We start from the raw sequence: 22,894 nt of genomic DNA, 5'->3' as shown, positions 1-22,894 counted from the left end.
AGAAGTCAGAACATAGGAGACAGAAGCAGCCCTGAACGTGACCATGGACTGAGGACACTGACAGTCAACCGTGGTGGGAGGAAAGCCCCCAAATGCTAGGGGGCTGGGCAAGGGGTGTGCATCAGGAATATAGGTATCTCATGCTACGTTTGGTGGGGATGAAGAGGAAGCATGTGATGGGTAGTGACCCAAGGGGTGTCAGCTTGAACGAAGAAGGTGATGGATTAAGGAGACTGGGACAACCCAGGGCTTCCCAGGGGGCACTAGTGGTTAAGAATCCACCTGCCAAGGCAGGAGACACAGGTTTGACCCCTGGGTCGGGCAGATCCCCTGGAGGAGGAAATGGCAACCCACTCCAGTATACTTGGCTGGAGAATCCCACGGACAGAGGATCCTGGCAGGCCACAGTCCATGGGGTCACAAAGAGTCGGACACGACTAAGTGACTGAGCAGGTGCACACGCATACTCATTGGGACAACTCAAAGGCACAGCCCTTCTTCCTCTAGAATGGGAGGGTGGAGACGTGACGAGAGTAGAGTGGCGGTTATAGCGGCATCATCGGGAGAGTCGCACCTGGACAGCTTACCTGGGGCATCTCGGTGAAATGGGGACCCTGGTGGGGGCTTAGATCCCGAGTGGGGAGGGGTCCCTGGGAGCCGAGGCCCAGCCCCAATATGGGCTGGCAATCCTGGGACTTAGTCCTAAGGTGTCATGGGGTGGAGGTTCTGAACCCGGGAGCTTGGAGAGGGGGCCGGGAGAGGCCTCCCTGGGTAGGGCAGGGGTGGACCAGTAGTCAAACCAGCCAGGCCGGAAAGGGAGAGTAAGGGTGCGGAGGCGGCCAGCGGAGGGCAGCGGGCAGCGAGCATTTTCTACCCTTAGGGCTCCTGGGGTTGTCCTGGCAGGAGGGGCCCCCAAAGGACACGTGGAGTCTCCAGCACAGGGGTCCCTGGGCTCTGCTGGGGCACTTCCCCAGCTCAGAGGCCCCTGGGAATTTTGAAGGACTAGGACAGCCCCCCTCCCACCAGGCCCACACCAAGGCCTTCCTGACTCTGGGCTGTCTCCCTGCACAGAGGACCCCTTCAGGCCAGACCTCAAGGGACCCCTTTCTCTGGCCCACCCCCCACCCCCCCGCACTCTGCCCCTGCAATGTGAGCACACAGAGGAGACCCCACACAGAGCCACCTCTGGATTATTTTATTCACATGACTTGGCAAGACATAGGCACTCCTGCCAAAGAGCCAGGCACGGCCACCCTGGCCCTGCCCTGGTCAGTCGCCCACCTCCCAGCCTTCTGAGGGTTAGTGCTAGTTAACTCACACACAGAACAAGGGGGGGGGGGCGGGGAGATGAGACGGTGGCGGGGGCGGGGGTCTCCCTCTGCTCAGGGGTTTTCAGATGACGGCAGCCTGAGCCCCCTCCATCCTTGTGGGGCCTGGAGGGCCCGTCTCGGAAAACCCCACGCTGGGCAGTCGCACCCGGAATCCACCCTCGTCCTGGTCCCCGCTCCCACCCCGGGTCTTGGGGCTTAGGGACACCCGGGGGAAGCGGAACTTGGGTGACTTCTCCCCGCTGGGAGATTTGGGTGCCGCCTTGCCCTCCTGCCCCCGGGAGGCCTTGGAAGGGGCAGCCAGGCCCACACGGGGCAAGCGGACTCGGACGCGACCTCGGCGCCCGGAGGCCCCTTCCCCACCACCCTCCACGTCCTCCTCCTCGGGGCTGGGGGAGCCTTCCCCACTGACCGCCTCGCTCTGGCTGAAGCCCACGTGGGGCAGCTTGAGTTTCGGGCTCTTGGCCTTCTCACCTTCCTCAGCCCCCTCCTTGGCCCGTGCCAGGCCAAACCGGGGCAGCCGCACCTTGAGCTTGTGTCCGGCATCTCCCTCGCCCTCTGCCACCTGGTACTCAGCGTGGGTGCCCACGGCGGGTGGGGAGAGCTCCACGTCGGGCAGGGAGAGATGGAAGGTGCGCTCTGCCCCTGCGGACTGGTCGCTCGGCCCCTCAGCCCCAGCCCCAGCTCTAGCCCCCAGCGTAGGCACCTTCAGCTTCAGCCCACCCTCACTGGTGGCAGCCTCCCCGTCCTGCACCTCTCGGCTCAGCCCCACGTCCAGCTCAAGCTGGGGCACTGTCACGGAGGGCATCTTGAAGACACCCTCGCCCACCAACAGCTCGCCACCCACCGCCTGGGCTCCAGGTAGAGCCAAGGTCACTTGAGGCACGTGGACCCTGTAGCCTGCTGTGCCCTCTGCTGGAGGGGCCGAACTCTCAGCCTGCTGGCCCGGGGTGGCCTCCCTAAAGCCGGTGAGCTCCACCTGGGGCAGGGAGATGCCCAGCGGCATCCTCAGCCCCCCGTCCTGGGCCTCAGTGCCCACCTGCTTGGCTGGGGACACTTGCAGGCCTGCGAGCCGTCCTCGGCTGCCAGCTGCCTCCTCCTCTACCCGCCCCTCCTCCTGGGCCCCCAGAGTAACCAGTTCCACCTCGGGGATCTTAAGTTGCACAGCTGTGGACTCTGGCTTTTCCCCGGGGCTGACTTGCCCACCTGAGATGTCTGCTTCCTTCCCTCGAGCCAGCCCAAAGGAGGGCATCTTCAGCTTGGGCATCTTCACCTTCCCATCCCAACCCCTGCTCTTGCCCTCCAGCTCAGCCGCCCCTGGCACTAGTTCTCCTGCCTCAGTGTCCCGGCCCCTGACCCCAAACTTGGGCAGGCCAAACTTGGGCCCCTTGAGCTTGATATCGGCCCCGGCCACCTCTGCCTTGCCCGTGGGCAGATGGGAATCCAGGCTTAGCTGCGGGATGGACAGGTCGAGGGCGGGCAGCAGACCTGCTTCCTCTGTACCCTTGGCCTCCACTTCGGTCCCCACCCGAGCCCTGGGGAGTGAGATGGCGAACTTGGACACCTTCAGCTTGGCAGCTCGTCCTGCCCCCTCAGCCTCTGGTTTGGTCACCTTTGGCCCCGAGAGTCCAAACTTGGGCAGGGAGAACTTGGAGGAGAGCTTGACTTTCGCCTCTGTCACCTCTGCCTGCCCTTCGTCCAGTGTGGGCAGCTGTGGGGTGACGATCTCCACGGAAGGCAACCGGAAGGCAACTTCCCCGACTCCAGCTGCTTCTGCCTGCTCCCCTTTGCCCACTTCGGCGGCCGCGGCCTGCCCCTCCAGGCCCAGGGCCCCCGGCAGGTCTAGCTCCACCGAGGGCAGTGTGAGACGGGGGACACCCACACGAGCCTCGCTGCCCACCTCTGGCTGCAGACAGGGAAGTGTCACCAGCTTCCCTGAGACCTCAGCGCCTGCCTCACCCGGCTTGCCCTGAGATGGGGACTCCGCCCTCCCTAGCTTGGGCAAGGTCATCTTGGGCATCTTGAAGCCAAAGTCCATGCCCTCCGCCTCCTCTACCCTGGCAGCTTTTAGCTGCGCCTCTGGAGCCTTGGGTAGCTTCACTTCTGGTGCCTTCGGCAGATGCACCTCCGGGACCTTGGGCGCCTGGACTTCTGGCAGCCGCATCTCTGACACCTTTGGCAGATGCACTTGTGGGAGGTGGACGTCCGGCACAACCATTTCCGGCACCTTGGGGAGTTTTATCTCCGGGAGCTTCACTTCGGGGAGCTTGACGTCAGGGACCTTCATCTCCGAGACTTTTGGCAGCTGCACCTCTGGGAGATGCACTTCTGGCACAGCCATTTCTGGCACCTTAGGGAGCTTCACCTCGGGGAGTTTCACCTCGGGGAGTTTCACCTCGGGGACTTTCGGCAACTGCACCTCTGGGAGTCGCACTTCCGGCACGGCCATCTCTGGCACCTTCGGGAGTTTCATTTCCGGGCATTTCATCTCGGGCACCTTCGGCAGCTTCATCTCTGGGACTTTCGGCAGCTGCACTTCTGGAAGACGCACTTCTGGCACGGCCATCTCCGGCACCTTTGGGAGCTTCACTTCAGGGAGTTTCATCTCGGGGACTTTCGGCAGCTGTACTTCTGGGAGATGCACTTCAGGCACGGCCATCTCCGGCACCTTTGGGAGCTTCACTTCAGGGAGTTTCATCTCGGGGACTTTTGGCAGCTGCACCTCTGGAAGTCTCACCTCGGGCACGGCCATCTCTGGCACCTTCGGAAGCTTCATCTCTGACACCTTCGGGAGCTCCACCTCTGGGAGTCGCACCTCTGGAAGGACTGGCTCAGGCATTTTGGGGAGCTTGACCTCTGGGACCTTGGGGGGCTTCACCTCAGGCCCCTTGGGCACCTTGACCTCTGGCGGCGAGACCCCAATGCCAAAGGAGGGAATCTTGATGGTGGGCAGCTTCAGCTTGCTCTCGGGAGCTTCAGGGACAGCAGGCCGGGGCTCCAGGAGAGAGAGCCCAAAGGTGGGCATTCGAAGCTTGGGCCCCTTTACCTTGGCCTCAGCAGCTTCCTTTGCTCGGGCCCCAAAGCGGGGGAAACTGAGGCGGGGCATCTTCAGGGCCACCTCGGGCACCTCTTCTCGGGGTTCCACCTCTGCACCAGGCAAGGCCAGGTCCACCCCCACTGTAGGTGCTGCTACGTCCAGGGTGGGCACTGTCACTGCCACAGCCCCTTCCCGGGTCTCCAGGCAGGGAAGTGTGGGCAGAGCAGGTAGTGAGGGCAAGGAGGGCAGCTCCACTTGGGGGACCTGGATCCCTACAGCTGCAGGCTCCACGGCAGGGGCCGCCTCCCTCTTGGGGGCTGGGACCTGGGGGACACCCACCTCAGCACCTGGCAGCCGGGGCCCAACCAACTCCACCTGGGGAGCTGTGAAACGGGGTCCTGCTGCCACCTCGGCCTCTGCTTTGGCCTTCCGGGGGGGAGGAGCGGCGGCCGCCAGCCTGGCTACCTGGGCCTCTTCGGCCACTTCTCGGACCCGCAGCCGAGGCAGCTGGAGGCGCCGGCGGGTGGGGGCAGCTGGGACAGGACCCTCGACAGCCTCGGCTTTGAGGCCTCGACGCAGACGGGAGAACTTGGGAAAGGAGAATTCGACGTCAACAGGGGCCAGGTCTGCAGGGGCCCCCAGGGCCCCGGGCATCACCATCTTCTTCTTCTTCACAGGGGACAGACTCTGGATGTTCTGGGGAGAGAGGAGAGAGGCAGGAGGCGGTGGGACAGTGGGAGGCCTAGGGTGGACAGGGGGAAAGCCCCATGCAGTCATTTCACCAGGATGGGTATGTGTTGGATGGAGCATCTTGTCTCCAAAGCACCATCCCCACTTCCTGCCTGTCATGTCACCATGACTGTCCAGGAAGGCAAAGACTTTAATTTAGACTCTTACAATGCATCACCAGGAGTGTATAAACTGTGACCCAAGACTTCTGGCTCCTCGTCCACCATTTTCCCCAATACCCTCACTTTAGAGATGGGGAAACTGAGGCCCAAGGAGGTAAAGAAGTTCCTCAAGGGTCACTCAGCAGTAAGTGAGCCACCCTTCGGCTTGACTGAACCTGGCCTCTCTGGTTCAGGACCCCTGGTGGGTGAGGATCCTGGTTTGGGTGGGTGGGTCCCCCTCCCCAGGGAGGAGTTTAGGGGCAGAGAACAGGAGGCAGTGGATGGGATTAGCGCTGGGTTAGTGATGAGACAGAGGGCAAGGCTGGCCCACGGGTGTGGGGCAGTGGGGCTCACGGCGCAGAGACAGGATCGCTGGGGCAGTCCAGGGCCGGGGCCGGGCTAAGCACGCGTACCAGCTTGGCCACCTTGGCCCGCGGGCCCTTGATCTCGTAGCCGGCCACGGTCCCGGGCCGTAGCGCCAGGTCCCCGGTGGGTACAGTGCGCTTCAGGCAGAAGGAGACCTTGTAAGGCTCGGCGCATTGCAGCAGGCGGAGCGCGTCCTCGTACTTGAAGTTCTCGAAGAACACTCTAGCGCTCAGCAGCTGGTCCCCTGTAGGCCAGGTGGAGGTGGGCAGGGCGTGGGTATCGTCCGGCCCCACCCAGGCCTGGTCCCGCCCACTTCCCTGGAGCCCTTGCAGCCGGGCGCCGCCCAAACTTTTGGCCCCGCCTATACCCGCGTGCAGAGCGTGCTCGATCGCTTCAGTTGTGTCCAACTTTTTACGACCCTACGGGACTGTGGCCTGCCAGGCTCCTCTGTCCATGGGATTCTCCAGGCAAGAATGCTGGAGTGGGTTGCCATGCCCTTCTCCAAGAGCACAGGATACTGAGACGCAAAGTTCTTCCCTGTTTGAGGTTCTGACACTTAGAGAAAGCCACGGCCTAGGCTTTAGCCCTGCCTCCCTCAGAGCAAATCCAAGCCCATTTGCCGCAACTCTCCCCTTTTACTCCCCTCCCGGAACCTCACACTTCAAACACTGATTTTGCTTTCTTTTACTGAGAAACAGTCAGAAGAAAACTTCCAGAAGCCCCCACCCAATTACTCACCCTCCCTGGTCCTGTGGCGATTTTCTCTACTCTCCATCTGTCCTAGGGATAAACCAACCCCACTACTAGCTCGGGTCAATCTCTCCACCACCTTTTCAGGGACACACTCCAGCAATTCTCCCCTTGCTCCCTACATCATCATCAATTTGTCCTTCTCTTCTACATATTGTCATCAGAAAAGAACATATCACTCTTTCTCCCATAAGAAAGGTTGTCTTGGACTTCCCTGGTGGCTCAGTGGATAAGAATTGGCCTGCCAGTGCAGGGGACATGGGTTCGATCCCTGGTCCAGGAAGATTCCACAAGGCTCGGAACAACTAAGCCCCTGTGCCACAACTACTGAGTCCATGTGCTGCAACTACCGACACCCTTGCGCCTATGGCCTGTGTTTGCAACAGAAGAAGCCACTGCAACTAGAGGCCCACATACTGCAGTGAAGAGTAGCCCACAGCTGCCGCAACTAGAAAAAGCCCTCAAAAAGCACTGAAGACTCAGTACAGCCAAAAATAACTTTTTTTTTTTAAGAAAGGTTGCCTTGACCTCACTCTTTCTGGAACTTCTGCCCCACTTATCTGTTCACTTTAACAGCACAATTCATGGAGTTGTCTGACTGCGTTATTTTCACTTCTCCAATCACACTTTTGACACCCCCCTCTCAGAGCCTTGAACTGGTCTCTCAAGGTCTCATACAGTGACCTCTGTGTAGCTGCTAAGTCCAGCAGTCAAGTCCCAGACTTCATCCACTTAAACCCCTGCTTGAGACCCAACTTCACTCTCTCTCTTTCATCTACTTGCTCGGCTTGGCTTCCAGGGTGCCCAACCCTCTGGAACCTCCCTGGGGGCTTCTTCTCAGCCTCCTGGGATGATTCCTCCCATCTCCCAGACCTCTTAAAGACACAGAGTCCCAGAGAGCCAGCTCAGGCCTTGGACCTCTCCTCTTCTCCATACTACTTATCCCTTAGGGAAGCTCACCCAGATTCAGGAGTTTAAAGATCATAAATATACTGACAACTCCCAACTGTGTCTCTCCAGCCCAGCACTCCCCACATCCATCCTAGATTCACATATCCCTTCACATCTCCGCCTTGGTGTCCAGCTCTCATTTGACAGGTCCAAACTGTACTCCTGGTCTTTCTCCAAACACACTCCAGCCCCAGGGTTTCCCATTTGTGGGGCTACCAACTCCATTCTCAGGTTAAGAATTCCTGGACGCATCCTTGACCCCTCTCTTTCCAACAATCCCATATCCAGTCCAGAAGACTCTTCCTTCAGATTATATCCAGAATCCAAACCCTTGTCTTCACCTCCAATGACACTGTTTTGGCCCCAAGTAGCACCAATCCCTGTCCTCCACTAACTCCCAGAGTTTGCTCAAATCCATGTCCACTGAGTTAGTGATGCTATCTAACCATCTCATCCTCTGCCGTCCCCTTCTCCTTTTCCCTTCAATCTTTCCCAGCATCAGGGTCTTTTCCAATGAGTTGGCTCTCATATCCACGGGGTCACAAAGAGTCAATTCCCTGTACTATAAAGTAGATCCTTTTTGGTTATCTGTTAATATTTTAAATATAGCACTGTGTACACGTTGATTCCAAACTCCCTGTTTATCCCTTCCCCTGGCGAGTGAACAACAACAAATCACCAATCTCTTACCTGGATAATCACGGGAGCCTTTTTCCCTGCTCCCCATCCTGCCCCCTACAGTCTACTGCTAATACAGCATTTCAATATGGTTAATTCATGTTCTTTCTTCACTCACAACTTCCGATTAAAAATCAAAGTCCTCCCCATGGTCCATTAAGCCCTCGAAAAACTACCCCTTCTCTTACCTCTCTGACCTCATCTCTTACTCTACTCTTCACTAACTCTGCTCCATTCACACTGGCTTTCTTGCTGTTCCTCCAACAAACCGGGCACTCTCCCATCTTGGGGCAGTTGCACTGGTTCTCTCTGCCTGGAATGCTTTTCCAGATGGCCACAGAGCTCATTCCCTCACCTCCTTCAGGCCTTTCTGCCCTTCCTGGTTCATCCTACTTAAAAACGCAGTTTCCTTCCTAGCTTCCATAAGCATACATGGCCTTCTAATGTACTAAATATTTTACATTATGTTTCCATAAATTATGTATATATAATGTACTCTGTATTTCACAGATTTTGCTTAAACATGTCTCTCCTCACATGAAGAATGTAAGCTTCATAGGCGCAGAGAGTGTTGTCTGTTTTGTTCACAGCAGTAGCCCAAGCACCCAGAATAACATCTGGAAATAGAAGGCACTCAGTAAATAGTTGTTGCATGAATAAATCAACTTCATCCATGTTACTTAAAATATCCCTTACTAAGCTCTCATCGCCACTCCCTCCAAGTTGTTAACTCCGCCTCTTTTCTTCAGCCCCAACAACCAAACTATAACTAGCACGTATATAGTGCTTACCGTATGCCACTTAGTTACATGCTTTGTTTTCAAATACTGACTCATTTAATCCACATAATAACCCTATGAGGTATGTACTAGAGTAAGTCCCATTTTAGAGGTGAGAAAACCGAGTCACAGAAAGATCACAAGATAAAAAAAAAAAAAGAAAGATCACAAGATAGTTAACTGCAGATTTGGGAGACAATGAACCTCCAGAGCCGGTATCTGAGCAACCGCGAAACCAAGACACACAAAGCCCCGCCCCTAGCCCTTAACCCCGCCTTCCGGCCCGGGGCCTAGGGCAGATTCCCGCCCCCGAAGGAAGGCCCCACCCCATGCCCGCACCCCGCCCACCTTCCTGCAGGCTGAGGCTCCTGGCCGCTGGCGAGTCCTCACGCAGGTCGCGGACGAAGATTCCTTCCTTGCCGCCTCCCGCTACGTTGATGCCGCTGACCCCGGTCTGCGCCTCTGTCTCCACGATGATCTCCACCAACTCCGCCCTCCTCAGCTCCTGTGGAGAGCGGCGAGGGGTCGCCATGGCGCGCTGGGGCCGGACCTCGCCCAGAGCCCGCCATCGCGCTTAAAAGCCGCTCTTAACCGGGTCCTCAGGGCACAGGCGCCCAGGCGGGGCTCAAGCCGGTCGTGTGGGCCCACTCTCGCCGGCATCTCTCCTTTAAGTGAGCGCGAGGGCGGCTCGCTGAGACCCACGGAAGAGTTCAATGGGTCTCCCGGCTCACTGGCCTGGGGGAGCCCCGAAGGCCGCAGTCGGGAGAGGCGGGGCGAGGGGCGGAATCCTAGAGGAGGGATGGGATGGGGAGGCCAGAGGGAACCTGTGTTGCACCTGAGAGGCGGGCCTGATAGTGAGGGCGGGGCTGTTTGCTAAGGGGGCGTGGTCAGTTCGGAGGCGGGGTTAGGGGTTGGAGCGCGACCGGATAAAGGACAGTGGCCGGAGAGGAGCGGCCAAAGATAGGCAAGGGGTGTGGCTAGAGTGTGTCCGTGGAGGCGCGGAAGGGACCCGTAGTCTATGGACGGGCTTGAATTATGGGGATGGGCTTTAACAACGGCAGAATAGGGGTGGAATTGAGGATGGGGTCCCGAAGAAAGGGTGCGGTATGAAGGGGTGGGGGTGGGCCTGGCCTCCTTGAAGGCTTGAATATGTGTGACTGTCCTATTGTGTACTCTGTGACCCCAAGCCCTGCATAACGCCCATTGGAGAGGGAATCTAGTGAAGAGCGGCCGTGCGTGGGTAATGAGGGGTGGACTGGCAGACGTGGCATGCCTGGTATTTACTGTAAATGGTGCTGACCTGGCCCTGGCCCAGCAGTGCACTGTGGGATCCACATCCAGGCTTCCCAGAAGAGACAGTGAAAGACCTCAGTTTCACAGCCCGTCCAGGAATGCACTCTGCTGTGTGTCTCTAGAGGAGAACTGTGCCCTCTCTGGGCCCATTTCCCTCCTGTAAAGTTGGGTGACATGGGTATACGGAAGGAATCTCTGATTGTGATTGAAGCAACAGAGATGTGAGGGGATGCTGTAATGGGCAGTGTCTTGAGGCTGGCACAGACTGGCGTTGAGCCCAGAACTGAGCCCAGGACTTGGAGAAGGGAAAGCAAATTTGCCCAGATGCTCCACAGCAGTGGCCCCGGGACTAGAGCGCTGGGCAGAACATGGTGAGAAGGGGTAGGAAGAGTTGCGGTAGGGGCAACAGGGAAAAGCATGACCATCACCACCATCCTTAGGCCCTGGGCCAAGTATTTTATGTGTGGTGTCTCATTTCATCCTCCACACAGCTTGGGCAGTGACAGAGTAGGACACAAAGGTCCAGAGAAGTGAAGTGACTGCCTGATGCTACACAGGCAGTTCAGGGATGGGGCCTCAGCCTCGGGGGTGTGACCTCAGAGCCCATAAGCTGTCCTGTAGGCAGGGACCTCTGTGCATGTTACCCCGTGCCTGCCACCCCTCAGCCTCAGCTTGGCTGCTATAAAAGGAGACCCACTGTATGCTTGGCATCCAGTAGGATGCAGTCAGTGCTATGCTCTGTCTCCATGACAGTGAAAGCCGCTCACGTTCAGGGAGGCCAGGTACCAGGCCCTGGGCAAATGACATGAGTGTGAGTCCTCAGCACCCTCAGAGATGGGGACCACTGCCCCATTTCACCGATGGTGAAACAGGGTTTGAAAGGTCAGGTCGTCTGTTCAGGGTTGTACAGCTGAACTGGTAGGACTGGGATGTAAGCCTGTAGGTCCAAAGCCCATGTCTTTAACCCCTGCACCATTCTGCCTCTTCTGATGAAGAGGCTTTCTACTCTATTTTCTTTAGCTTAGTATTAACAGAATTCCAGTATGATCCTATCCCTTGTAGCTCAGTCGGTAAAGAATTCACCTGCAATGTAGGAGACATGGGTTCAATTCCTGGGTCGGAAAGATCCCATGGAGAAGGGAATTGCAATCCACTCCAGTATTCTTGACTAGGAAATCCCATGGACAGAGGAGCCTGGTGGACTACAGTCCATGGGGTTGCAAGAGTTGGACATTACTTAGAGACTAAACCACCACCATGCTCAATGAATTAGCTTCTTGGAATCTTAGTCTGTGTCAGGTACTGTGTTAAGCACATCACGAATGTTAATTTCTCTTTCCCTCACAGTGACCTATAACAGTCTCTGTTGCTGTCTCCATTTCATAGATGGGAAGACTGAGACAGAGAAGCCAAGAAGTGCCTCAGTGCCACCCTACTCAGTGCCCCCCACCAAGGCCCCACAGGTCCCCTTTGAAGGGTACTCACCTCAGCACTCCGGCTCCTGGCCTCCATGGCGCTGCTGGGAGTCCCCTGGGCCCCCGGCTCCTCCGGTTTCCTCTCTCCCTTCTGCTGCAGGACCAGCTTCAGTTCTGCATGGAGCAGCTGCCTCTGAGCCTGTGGGGTCAGGGGTGCAGGCTTGAGGCCATCCAGGGGAAGATGGGGGAGAAGGCCGGGCTTAAAGGGAGAGGTCAGGGTGGGTATGAGATGGGGAGAAGGGCCCCCCCGCCCCAATCCCAGATGTCCTCTCACCGCTGCCTGCGCACAAGCACCCCCTCCTAACAGGAGCCCAGCCCGGGGTGGCGCACAGTCGTCTGCGGGGCTCGCGCCTTTCCTCTGGGGTCTTGCTGCCTGCCAGGGAGATACCAGGTCAGGAGGCTCCAGGCAGGCCAGGAAAGGGCAGGGAGGGGCATGTGGCACCAGCCAGTGCTCACCTCAGGGTCACCTCCAGCTCCTTGAGCCTTCTGGGTCCGGGGCTCTAAGAAGAATAACGTGAGCATTACTGTCGCTGACCCTACTGATATTTCCTGAGTGTCTGACCCTTCCTGCACTCTGTCATTAGTCTATCCCCACGGGTTCCCTGGTAGTCCAGTGGTTAGGACTCCACGCTTCCACTGCAGGGGGCAAGGCTTTCGTCCCTCTTTGGGGAACTAAGATTCCATAGCCTGCTGCATGGCTTGGGGATAAGAAAGGGTGCTCTGTCCCCAAAGTGCGGGTGGGAAACCTGAAGCTCCAAAAACCTTTATCCAAGGTGATGTGGCTGGACAGGAAGCAGTAGTATAGCCAGGAATGACTCCTAGGCCTTTCTGACAGTACCATCCCTACGTTAACCACCTCGGCTGACCAAGGGGGCCAAATTCACTGTAAAACCATTGCCTCTACTTGCCAGGTAGGCAAATCAGCTCACCTCTCTGTGCCTCAGTTTCCCCATCTATAAAATGGGGAGAATGAGAGCACCTACCTCCCAGGGCTAGTTAGAGCGTCACGTGTATTTGTAAATATACAGTGCTGGGCACCTGGTAGGCACTTCATAAGCACTTGCCATGATTATCACTAAGAACCTCCTGTGGTCCTGATCTCGTTTCGAATATCCCACGGGGGTCAGGGTATGTGGACTTCAGAACACCCTGGTGAGATCAATACAGTTATTGGGCATGGGACTTCCCTGGTGGTTCAGTGGTTAAGACCGCACCCTTCCAATGCAGGGGGCACAGGTTTGATCCGTGGCCAGAGAACTTGGGTCCCACATGCTGAAGAGTGTGGCCAAAAAATAAAATTATTGAGCTTGTTACAGAGAAGACGTCTAAGACTGGGAGGAGGAAAGTTACTCACCTGAGTCACAGATGGCCTAGCCAGGACTTCTAACTTGTCTGAAAGCTCCAGCTGCTTCTACAGATGCTAATAACTAATGGGCACTGGGTGGTAACTCTTTGCCAGTCCTAGGCTAAGACCTTCACTTCCCACCTCGCTGCAGAAAACCCTAACCCCCGAGAGAGGCCAAGAACTTCATTCAAGGTCACATGGCCCAGTGAGAAAGAGGCAGAGCTGGGGTCTCCGCCGACAGACCCTCCTGGGGGAAGGGAGATTGATCCTGTCCGTCCTCCAAGCCTTGTCCTCCTGGCCCCCACCTGGCATGCCAACCCACCAACCCCCACTCCACAGGGAAAGGTCAGGCCTCACGCGGCACATTCCCTCAAACAATGGCCCATCTGCTGTGCTCAGTCACATTCCACCCCTGCCCACCCACCCCCAGCCACACAAAGGCCCTTCATAGCCCACCACTGGCCGAGACAGAGGACACAGAGACCCCCTCATGCTCCAGCTGTACCCACTCCACTGGTTGTCTTCCCCCCGCCACCACAACCCCCGGTGTCAGAAGGCTCCTCTCTGGCTCTCCATGTCCTTCCCTGGCCTCCCCTGTGAGCCCCCAGGCCCTCCCAGCAGGCTTGACTCCCACATCCGGGTTATTTCCTCTAGACTGGGCCTTATGCCGGCCGCCTTAGGCCTTGAAATCACTCTGGATGTGGAGGCTATTTTAGGGTTGGAAACTGGGGCTCAGAGAGGGAAAGTGACCTGTCTGGGGTCATTCAGCTAGGACCTGTGCCCTTGACCCCCAACTCTGCACCTTAACTTGCACTGGTGACTCTGAGCACTGGAGGAAGCCTAGGCAACAAAACAGTTGAGGCAGAAGTTGGGCTGGCAGAGGGGATCAAGGGTGCCAGAAACGTGTTTTTAGAGCGACTCAGTGCCAACACTGGGCCAGGCAGACACTTTATGGCTGTGGCCTCATGGTACCCCATTTTACTGATGAGTAAATGAGGGTTAAGAGATGGGCTATCACAGGGAGTTCCCTGGCAGTCCAGTGCCAGGGCCCAGGTTCAATCCCTGGTCAGGGAACAAAGATCCCACAAGCCACGTTGTTGTTGTTTAGTCGCTAAGACGGAGCCAACTTTGCAATCCCATGAACAGTAGCTCGACAGGCTCCTCTATCCGTGGGATTCTCCAGGCAAGAATACTGGAGTGGGTTGCCATTTCCTCCTTCAGGGGATCTTCCTGACTCAAGGATCGAACCTGCGTCTCCTGCAGCTCCTGCATTGGTGGACAGATTCTTTACCACTGAGCCATCAGGGAATCCCATTCACAAGCCATGGGGCATGGCAAAAAAAAAAAAGAGAGATGTGTGGGATATCACAGTGATGGAGTTGGGACTTGAACCCCGGTCTGAAAAGCTAACTCTTAGTCCCTGATACAAGGTAGTGTCCTGAGCTGTGGGTGAGAGAAGCCTGGTACTCGCAGGAGATGGAGACGGAGGGGAGGATCTCCAGGGCCACAAGCGCCCTGTCCAGGACAAGCCAGAGAAGGTCACACCCAGAAGCTGGCACCGGAAACCCAGCCAGGGTGGGGGCAAGAGAGAGAGTGACCAGTTTCTCCATCCCTGCCCGGGACGGCAGCCCAGCCCAGGTTATATTTAGCCCAACTGTGCCCTTCCTGAGCCACGTACCCAGCTCCTGGGGTGGGATTGGGTGGGAGCAGCTTCGGAAGGAAGCCCCCCCCCCAAGCCAGCTACCCCACAACCCCGGGCACTCTCTGTTCCCAGCTCTGGCTGTCCCACTAGGCAGGGGAAGGAGGGATAGGGAGGTGCCCAGGGGCGGGCCTGACCTGTGTTAGGGGAAGCTCTAATGGGGCTTCCCTGGGGAATCAAGGCTAGGCAGTACTCTCCAGAGGCTAACTGCTGATTTCTTGAGCTCCTGCGGCACTTCCCTGATCCATTCCTGAGCTTCCAGAATTCTGAGAATCCCCTTTCTTGAGCATTCACTATGTGCAAAGATTCTTTCCTGCCTGGGCTCCTTAAATCCTAACAACACCTCCCTGGGGAAGTCACAACTCAGATGCTCATTTAAGATGTCACTCCTGCCCTTCTGGGTGTCATTTTTACCCTGAGCCCTTCAGCTGAGCTTTGGGCCTGCTGAGGAAGCCCCCAGCTTTGCCTCACTGTACCTTCTTCCACCCACCCATGCCTGGCACCAACATCACTTAAGAATTCTCCCCACTCACAGCCTCAGCCACCCCGAAGACCAGAGTGACCTGCCGTGGCGGAGGGGGGGCGGGGGTTGGTTGACCTGACTCATCCAGGCCCCCAGATATCATCTGAGGCCATCTAGTGATGTGGAGAGGGAGGTATTCTGGCAGTGGCCTCTGGGTGCCTCGTTTAGGCCCAGCTCCAGCACTCCTCTGGTTTGAATACTGGGCAAAGTTTGAATTTCACCTCTCAGGGCCTCAGTTTCTTCCTCTGTAAAATGGAGCCAGTAACAGTGGCTTTGAGGAATTATGAGATAACAGCAGGTGCTTAGAATATTCGGAGTATACAGTATAAGAGCTCAAGTAATAGAAACTAGTCTCTGAAGGCAGTTGTGTGTGGGAGGCAGGGGGCTGAGTATCTTAGTGTCTCATATACAGCCTTTGCCCACAGTGGCCCCACTTTCTCCCCTACCAAAGAGGAACTTTGGGTGAGGGACAAGATCCAGCTTGGGCACCAGCTCCAACCAACAAGATCAGCACTGCCTCCCCAGCGCTCTATTCCAGGGACCAAAAAGCCTGTCCCACCCCCGGCTCTTTATAAGCAGCAATTCATTTACTCTCCTGTCAGCCCTGTGAGGTGGCTTCCATCAGCCCCCACCCCCCGCCCCCCTGCCTTTTTCTTGGCTGCACTTTGAGATAGGTGAAACTTCCCCAGTGAGGATGGAACCTGTGCCCCTGCAGTGGAAGCACAGAAAGACTGGACCACCGGGGAAGTCCCATCAGCCCATTTTAGAGGTGAGAAAGCAGAGGCACAATGAATGCAGTGTCTTGCCCAAAGCGACACAGCGAGAAAGAAGAGAACATTGGGATTTGAACCCAGAGTCTGGTTTCAAAGTCTGTATCTTTAACTCCTACACCTTGCAGCCTCCTGAGCTCCAGGCACCCTCTCAGACCCTCCCGGGATCCTGGGTCTCATTCCCACAGCTTCTTAGCTTGGCCAGGATGGGAACTGGCTGGCTGATCTCTTACCACTAGGCCTCCAGACACCTCGAGAGCTCCCAGGTCCGGTCAGTCTGCTCAGTCCCGGTCCCAGGCTGGGGGGGAAAAGGAATGGGGAGGGGGAGGAGGGGGAGACCCCAGCCATTGGCTGCCGAGGTATGACATCACCAGGGGGTGGGTGGTGGGGAAACAAACATCCCCTTCTCCCAGCCACATCTACCCGCCAGGGGGTGGGAGCCACAGAGGAGAAGCCTAGACAGCTGCTCTTCCTCGCCTGGGCTGAGACCTCCACTGTGAGCCCTGATCCTGGGGTTGACAGGTTGCTAGTACCATGGGAGACTAGCCTCCTACCAACACTATTCCCTGGCTTCCAGGCCCAGGCATGGCCCTGCTGGTTCCTGGGGCCCCTAAAAATAAACTCTTTCCACTCTCTCTCCCAGTTAATGTGGGTTCAAATCCCAGCTCAGCCGTGTCCTGGCTGTGTGATCTTTGGCAAGTCACGGCATCTTTCTGCACCTCAGTTTCTCCATCTCTAAAACAAGGATCACAGAAGTGCCTGCCTTATGGGTTTGTTGTGAAGATAAAATGAGTGAAAAGAGACAAAAAACTTTCAAAAGCTCCTGGCACGGAGTGACTGCTACTTATACGCATTTTGTATTATTCAAACAAATTAGGGGACCAGCTAGACTTGTCAGTGGATTTTTGGCTTGAGTGAGACTGGACCCAGGGAGCCCCACTTTTCTGTTTAATGGAGTTGCCACTTGGGGGGACATCTATCATGTACCGGGCTGGGCACCCAAAGCTTGGCCCCTGGAATCAGGGATGCAAGACAGGCAGATGAAGGCCCAGTTTTTAGTTAAAAATCCAGAAAGTGCTGGAGCTGGGATCCAACCACAGTTCTCCAGGACCACCAAGACCCTGCAATATGCTCTGTCCCCTTCATATAACAGCCAAGGAGGCTCAGAGAGGGGAGTGACACCCAAGGTCACCCACTTCAGGTAATAGGTAGCACCAGGATTTGAACCCACATCTGCCCAACTCCCAAACCAAGGCCACCAGGCCTCACCCTGATCCCCCGGCCCCCGGCCCCCAGCCGGCCCTGACTCACCAGACCCCGGGGGGCGGCACAGGGAGCATAGGTATTCCCACATGCCCCTCACACCCACCCGGCTGCTGCCTCGGATGCTCCTGGCTCTCTGAGCCGGAGCCTGGGGCCGGGGCTGGGCTGAGGCTGGGGATTACCCCCAAAATGCACATCAGCAGCTTCTGGCCCATTGTCCACCCGGGCACGGCCTCCAGGCCCTCAGCAGAGGGGGCACCCTCACCTTTCACATCAGCTTAGCTGGTCCCTCAGCAGCCCCCTCCCCACCTTTAGCAGTTGGGGCCCATTCCCGAGGGGCTTGAGGGACCAGAGACTGGCTGGCAGTATCCCAGAATGCCAGGGGCCTCCTCCCTTCTCTCTGAAATGCCCCCTGCCCACTCTCAGCCACCGGGGAAGGCAGGAATGTGCTGAGCTCTGGGAAATGCCTTCCAGGCCTGGCAGCCACCAAAGGCTGGGGTGTGGTGGAACCCAGCTAGAACCCTCCTCCCGGGAAAGTTGGAAGGCATGGTGTGGTCAGGGCTACTGATGGGCTCAAGGAGACCTACCCCCATTTCAGGCGCACGCTCTCTCTCTCTCATTCATTCATGCATTCAGACATGCATGGGTTCATTCATTGATTCATTCAAACATTCATGGGTTCATTCATTCATTCAATAAATCTTCACAAGCCCTTGGTGGCTGGCCCTTTGCTGGGCACTGGAGACACTGTCAGACCTAAATTCACCCCAGAGGGCAGGCTCAGGACACAACTTCTGGGGTCAAACTGGAGGGTTGAGGAGGAAGAAGCCAGGTAAAAGGTTAGGGAAGAAGCTTCCAGGAGGGAGGAGGAACACGGGCAAAGCACCAGCAGGGAGAGAGGGAGCAGTCCTTTATCCAAAGTCAGCAAACAGTCAACGAGCACCTGGTCTTGTGCCCAGCCCGAGGCTGGATGGTGCTGGGGACACAGTGTGACCAAGATAGCCTGGGCCTGCTTTCACAGGGTTCACAGTCCAACCGGAAGACCGACCCAGAGTGGCCAGGGTTGGGATGGGGCAATTGCAGACAGAGAGATCAGAGCCTTGCTGGGGGAGCCCAGGCAGTGTACCTGCTGCAGCCCAGGAAGGGCGGTCAGGGAAGGCTCCCTGGAGGAGGGGACATGTGAGCTGAGACCTGAGTGACCCATAGGATCTAGGCAAGAGAAGAGGCAGTATGAGACTTCCCTGGCTGCCCAGTGGTTAGGACTCCGAGCTTACACTGCAGGGGGCACGGGTTCAATCTCTGGTTCAGGAAACTAGGATCCCTCAAGCTATGCAGTGGGGTCAAAAAAAAAAAAACAAAAAAAACAATAGAAAGAGAGGGAGAGAGAGAGAGAAGAGGGAGTGGAAAAGTTTTATGGGCAGTGGGAATAGCCTGTGTAAAAGATCTGAATCCAGACAGAGGTTCACACATAGGAAATTCTCTGGAGTCAAGAACCATGTCCTTGTTCATGGCTGTGTCTCGATGGTCACATATGCCCTGTCATCTGCATCTCCTTCTCATTTATACATTTATTCACCAGCTATTTGCAGACACTTCTTCTGAATCAATCCATCCCTGGGCTAGGCGATTCTGGGGACACAGCAGTGACTGTGCCCTCACGGGACTCTCAATCCAAGGGTGGCAGACACTAAAGAAGTGAGCAACTAAATCAGTGTATAATTGAAACGAGTGTATAATTACACACTAAGCTAAGTGCTCTGAGAAAAAGATCCAGGTCTGTAAGAGGGATCTGACACTCTGATACTTATCAGAAAGGGCAGGGAGGGCTTCTTGGAGGTGGCAACATTTGAGCTGGCACCTGAAGGATACATAGGAGTTCATGCCAAGCTGCGGGTGGTGGATACATGAAAGTGGGTTTCAGGTAGAGGGAACATCCCATGCAAAGGGCCCCTTTGAGAAACCGGTGAATGTGAGAGCAAAGGGAAACTGAGGGATGGGCCACAGTCAGCAGGGCCATGAGGAAGGCCTCAGACTTTGTCCCGCCCAGCCTGGGCACCTGCAGGAGGGACAAAGCCAGAGCTGTTTTAATAACTGAGGGTGGAAAGAATCTACCAACAGGCCAGGCTAGAACCAGGAAGAAAACACTGCTTGCTACTCTGGCAGACAGAGAAGCTGGTACTCTACCGACAGACAGAGGCTATCCGGTCCCTCTCCATGTCTCGGAGGGCAGATAACCTTCTTCATCCCCGATTTTGAGATAAGCACAGTCCTCTGTCATGAAATATAACGTTAGCTGTATGGTTTTTGTACTGCCCTTCAGCAGGTAAAGAAAGCTTTCTTTCCTAGTTTGCTGGAGGCTTTTTTTTTCTCTAATATTTCTCTATTTATTAGGCTGCAATTGATCTTAGTTGAGGCATATGAGATCTTTTTTTTACTTTTTATCTTTTTTTTAAATTATGAAAATATGATAATACATTTACAGGAGACAGAAAATACAGAACAAAGTTACATATATTCCACTAAATATTACAGTTGCTTAAGTAAATAAGTTAAGATTCTCAGTTGGAGTTTCAGTATCAAACTCTGAAGCACGTGGGATCTTCATCTCAGTTGTGGCATGTGGGATCTTTTGATGCGGCACATGGGCACCAGAGCGTGTGGGCTCAGCAGTTGGGGCGCATGGGCTTAGTTGCTCTGTGGCATGTTGGATCTTAATTTCCCCAGCAGGGATCGAACCCACGTCCCCTGCACTGCAAAGCAGATGGTTACACTGGCCCACCAGGGAAGTCCCTGCTGTGAGTTTTCTGTGGTGAGTGACAGGTCTCTGTATGTGTCTCTGTCTCTGTCCTCATTCCTTGTCTCTCTCTCTCTGTGTCTCTCTTCTCACTCTCTCTGTGTCTCTCTTTCTCTGTCTCTTGCCTTTCCTTCCCCCTGGGGAGTGGGGTGGGGTGGCCATGGGAAGTTGAGTTCAGGGGCTGGCACCAGTGTCCCAGTTCCGGCCAAGGCCACCTCCGTAAACACAGGACATCCTGCAGGGCTGGGGAAGGACATGGAGGGCGCTGCTCAGGGACCACCCTCTCCCCACCCATCTGAGCCATGCAGGAGTCAGGTCCCACCCAGTGCAGCTCAGGGAAACTACCTCCCTCACCCCCATCCTTTATGCCTGCTCCTGTCCCCTGCCCTCTCTACTGATCTCCAGTCCCCGGGGTTTGAGTGGGGGGGGCAGCTGCCTGGATACCTGCCCCTGAGTGTCCCCCTAGTCCCTTGCACCCACAGGGTGTCCCTCTCTGGCCTCAGTGTCAACCCCAGACCTGGTCACCATTGTAGAGTAGCCCCAGGTTCCCAGGCTAGAGCCCTGGATCTTGTCCTAGGCCCGTCCTCCACTGCAGCTCGTTGCTCCTACAGGCTGTCCTCTCTGGTAGCTCTGCCTTCCCCTCCCCTCCCTTCTCCAAGGCTGATCTGTCCCTCTATGGCCTCCCCTCGGCTCCTGGCCTCCTGTATCACCTCCCACCCCCTGGTACACAAGGCAGCCAGACAGATCCATTTATTCCTAGATTCCTTTACCCTAGCACCTTCAGAGTAAAGTCTCCCAGCCAGGGCCTGTGTGCCCTGGTCCCTACCAACCCCTCCAGCTCCATCACTTACCTTACTGCTTTCCCCTTCTTCCCAATCAAACTCAGAAGCTTACAGATCCCTGAAAAGGTTGTAGGGTCCCTCACTCCCTTACCTTTGCGCATCCTTCTGCCTAGAACACTCTCCCCTCAGAACAATAGCCCTTCGAGGTGGCCACACTTACTGTCCCAGCTTACAGATGAGGACTCTGAGGCCCAGAGAAGTTGAGTACCTTGCCTAGGGTCACACAGCCACAGAATGGCAAAAGATATGTGGCCTGGCTTTTAACACAATCCATTTTTTTTTTTTTTTAATTTTGACTGCATCTCACAGCATGTGTAATCTTAGTTCCCCAACCAGGGCACAAACCTGTGTCCCCTGCATTGGAAGTGTTGCAGTGAAAAGGAAAAAAAGGGGGAATGAGTGCTTCTCTTCTTTCCTTAGAACAAAGATAAAGAGAACAATAAGCAGGCCTGATCACTCCTAGTTTTTACTGTAACTGTTCTAATCTGTATTCTGTAACTAAGTTTGCTTTTCTGCCCCCTAACTTGGCAGGAGCTACATTTTGCAACTATTATCCTTTGACTCTGTGCTAATTATACTCTGTATCTGGTGCTCACCTTTACAGCACTCTCTTCACAGACGACCCCTCATAGTTTTTTCTCTTTTTGCATTATATAGAGAATGCCACACATAAAAGACAGTGGACCTGACCCGCCTGCCAGATCCAATTACTGGGCTACCTGATGCCAGCCTATGACTGTTTCTGAAACAATGCAAGAGCAAGAAGAACACAAGTCCCTTATACCTTTCTCATCACTGACCCCTGACTGTGAGCCCTTGTCTTATAGAACTCCCCAGATTCTTCCTGGAAGGGGAATCTGGACTTCAAGGACACAGTTCTCTGAAGCATGAGCCTACTGAGTTCTCCCCTCTGCCGGCTGAGGATTAAAGATACTTGTCCATTTCCTCTAGACTCTGTCTCTGTATCTTTTATTCAGCTTCAGTGGGCAGAGAAAGCCAAGACTTCGGCAGCAACAGAAGCATGTAGTCTTAACCCCTGGACCACCAGGGAAGACCCCCGGTACAGCTTATTGGGTCAATAATCATTGACTAAGTACCATTAGGGGCTTTCCCAGTGGCTCTGATGGTAAAGAACCTGTCTGCAATGTGGGAGACTTGGGCTCAATCCCTGGGTTGGGAAGATTCCCTGGAGGAGGGCATGGCAACGCATTCCAGGAGTCTTGCCTGGAGAAACCCCATGGACAGAGGAGCCTGGCAGGCTGCAGTCCATGGGGTTGCAAAGAGTTGGACATGACTGAATGACTAAGCACAGCACAGCAGAAGCATCGTTAGACTTCTGCACTGGGACCAGTAAATGTTCATTGGATGAATGAATGGGACCAGGTGGAAGGTGAGCCTTGGAAAGGGCAGGGTTCATATCCCCAAGGAAAGGGATACATTCTGAGGGGCCCAGAGGGTGGGAGAGATGTGGTCAGATTTGCCTTTTACATACAGCCGGGCATCTGGTAGGGTAGGTACCAGTAAATCTTTGCTGAATGAGGGAAGGAGGGGGAGGGGAAAGAAGGAAACCAAGGACAGTTCTCCCAGGTGCTGGAGGAGAGAAGGTTGTGTGTTGTGTGTGTGTGTGATGGGGGTCCCCAGGAACGCCCAAGGAGGGAGCAGGCCTGGGGAGGGTCGTGGTGGGACCACACAGAGGCTCTGTGAAAAGCAGCCACAGCAGCAGGGCTGGCAGCTCCATGCGGAATGGTGTGGGCCCTGGAATCTGCTGGCTGAGGTAGCCTGGCTTCCTGGGGTTGAGTCTGAGGGCGGAGGGGCACACCAGAGCCAGGGAGCTGCACAATCCTTCTCCAGGGGTCAGACACAGGGAGAGTAGCACAGGCCCTCAGCCACGAGCTGTCATAAACCTGAGGGCAGCAGGGGGATAGAACCAGAACCGACCTAGTCCATATGCTGCTTTTGTGCAAAAGGCATGCCCCCTTCTCCAACTACTGAGAAACTGTCCTCGTAAATATGTAAGCACAGGTGCCAGAGACGTTTGTGGCAGCCCCTTCAAAACGGAGCCTGTGTGCAGTGCAGGACCTGGACAACTGTACACGGAGACTGGGGAGAGG

General features: G+C 55.8%; 1 protein-coding gene across 2 annotated transcripts; it reads right to left on the bottom strand.

Moving 5' to 3' along the window:
• Positions 1 to 1,180: 1,180 nt before the first annotated feature.
• Positions 1,181 to 16,177, bottom strand: PRX (periaxin). Of its 2 annotated transcripts, XM_027515803.1 has the most exons (7): positions 16,118 to 16,177; positions 12,004 to 12,047; positions 11,822 to 11,920; positions 11,558 to 11,686; positions 9,128 to 9,284; positions 5,669 to 5,865; positions 1,181 to 5,061 (listed from the first exon to the last, which is right to left on the bottom strand). In XM_027515803.1, exons 4-7 carry the CDS (start codon positions 11,582 to 11,584, stop codon positions 1,393 to 1,395), a joined length of 4,050 nt encoding a protein of 1,349 aa, XP_027371604.1. In that variant the 5' UTR covers positions 11,585 to 11,686; positions 11,822 to 11,920; positions 12,004 to 12,047; positions 16,118 to 16,177; the 3' UTR covers positions 1,181 to 1,392. The 2 variants fall into 2 exon arrangements, with proteins under 2 accessions (XP_027371604.1, XP_027371603.1); XM_027515802.1 differs by lacking the exon at positions 16,118 to 16,177 and having other exon boundaries at positions 12,004 to 13,979.
• Between the last annotated feature and the right edge of the window lie 6,717 nt (positions 16,178 to 22,894).

The sequence above is a fragment of the Bos indicus x Bos taurus genome, chromosome 18 (genome assembly GCF_003369695.1).
Source record: "Bos indicus x Bos taurus breed Angus x Brahman F1 hybrid chromosome 18, Bos_hybrid_MaternalHap_v2.0, whole genome shotgun sequence".
In the NCBI taxonomy this organism is placed as follows: Eukaryota; Metazoa; Chordata; class Mammalia; order Artiodactyla; family Bovidae; genus Bos; species Bos indicus x Bos taurus.
The sequence above is the reverse complement of the archived record's forward strand: the minus strand, read 5'-3'. Positions and strand labels throughout refer to the sequence as shown.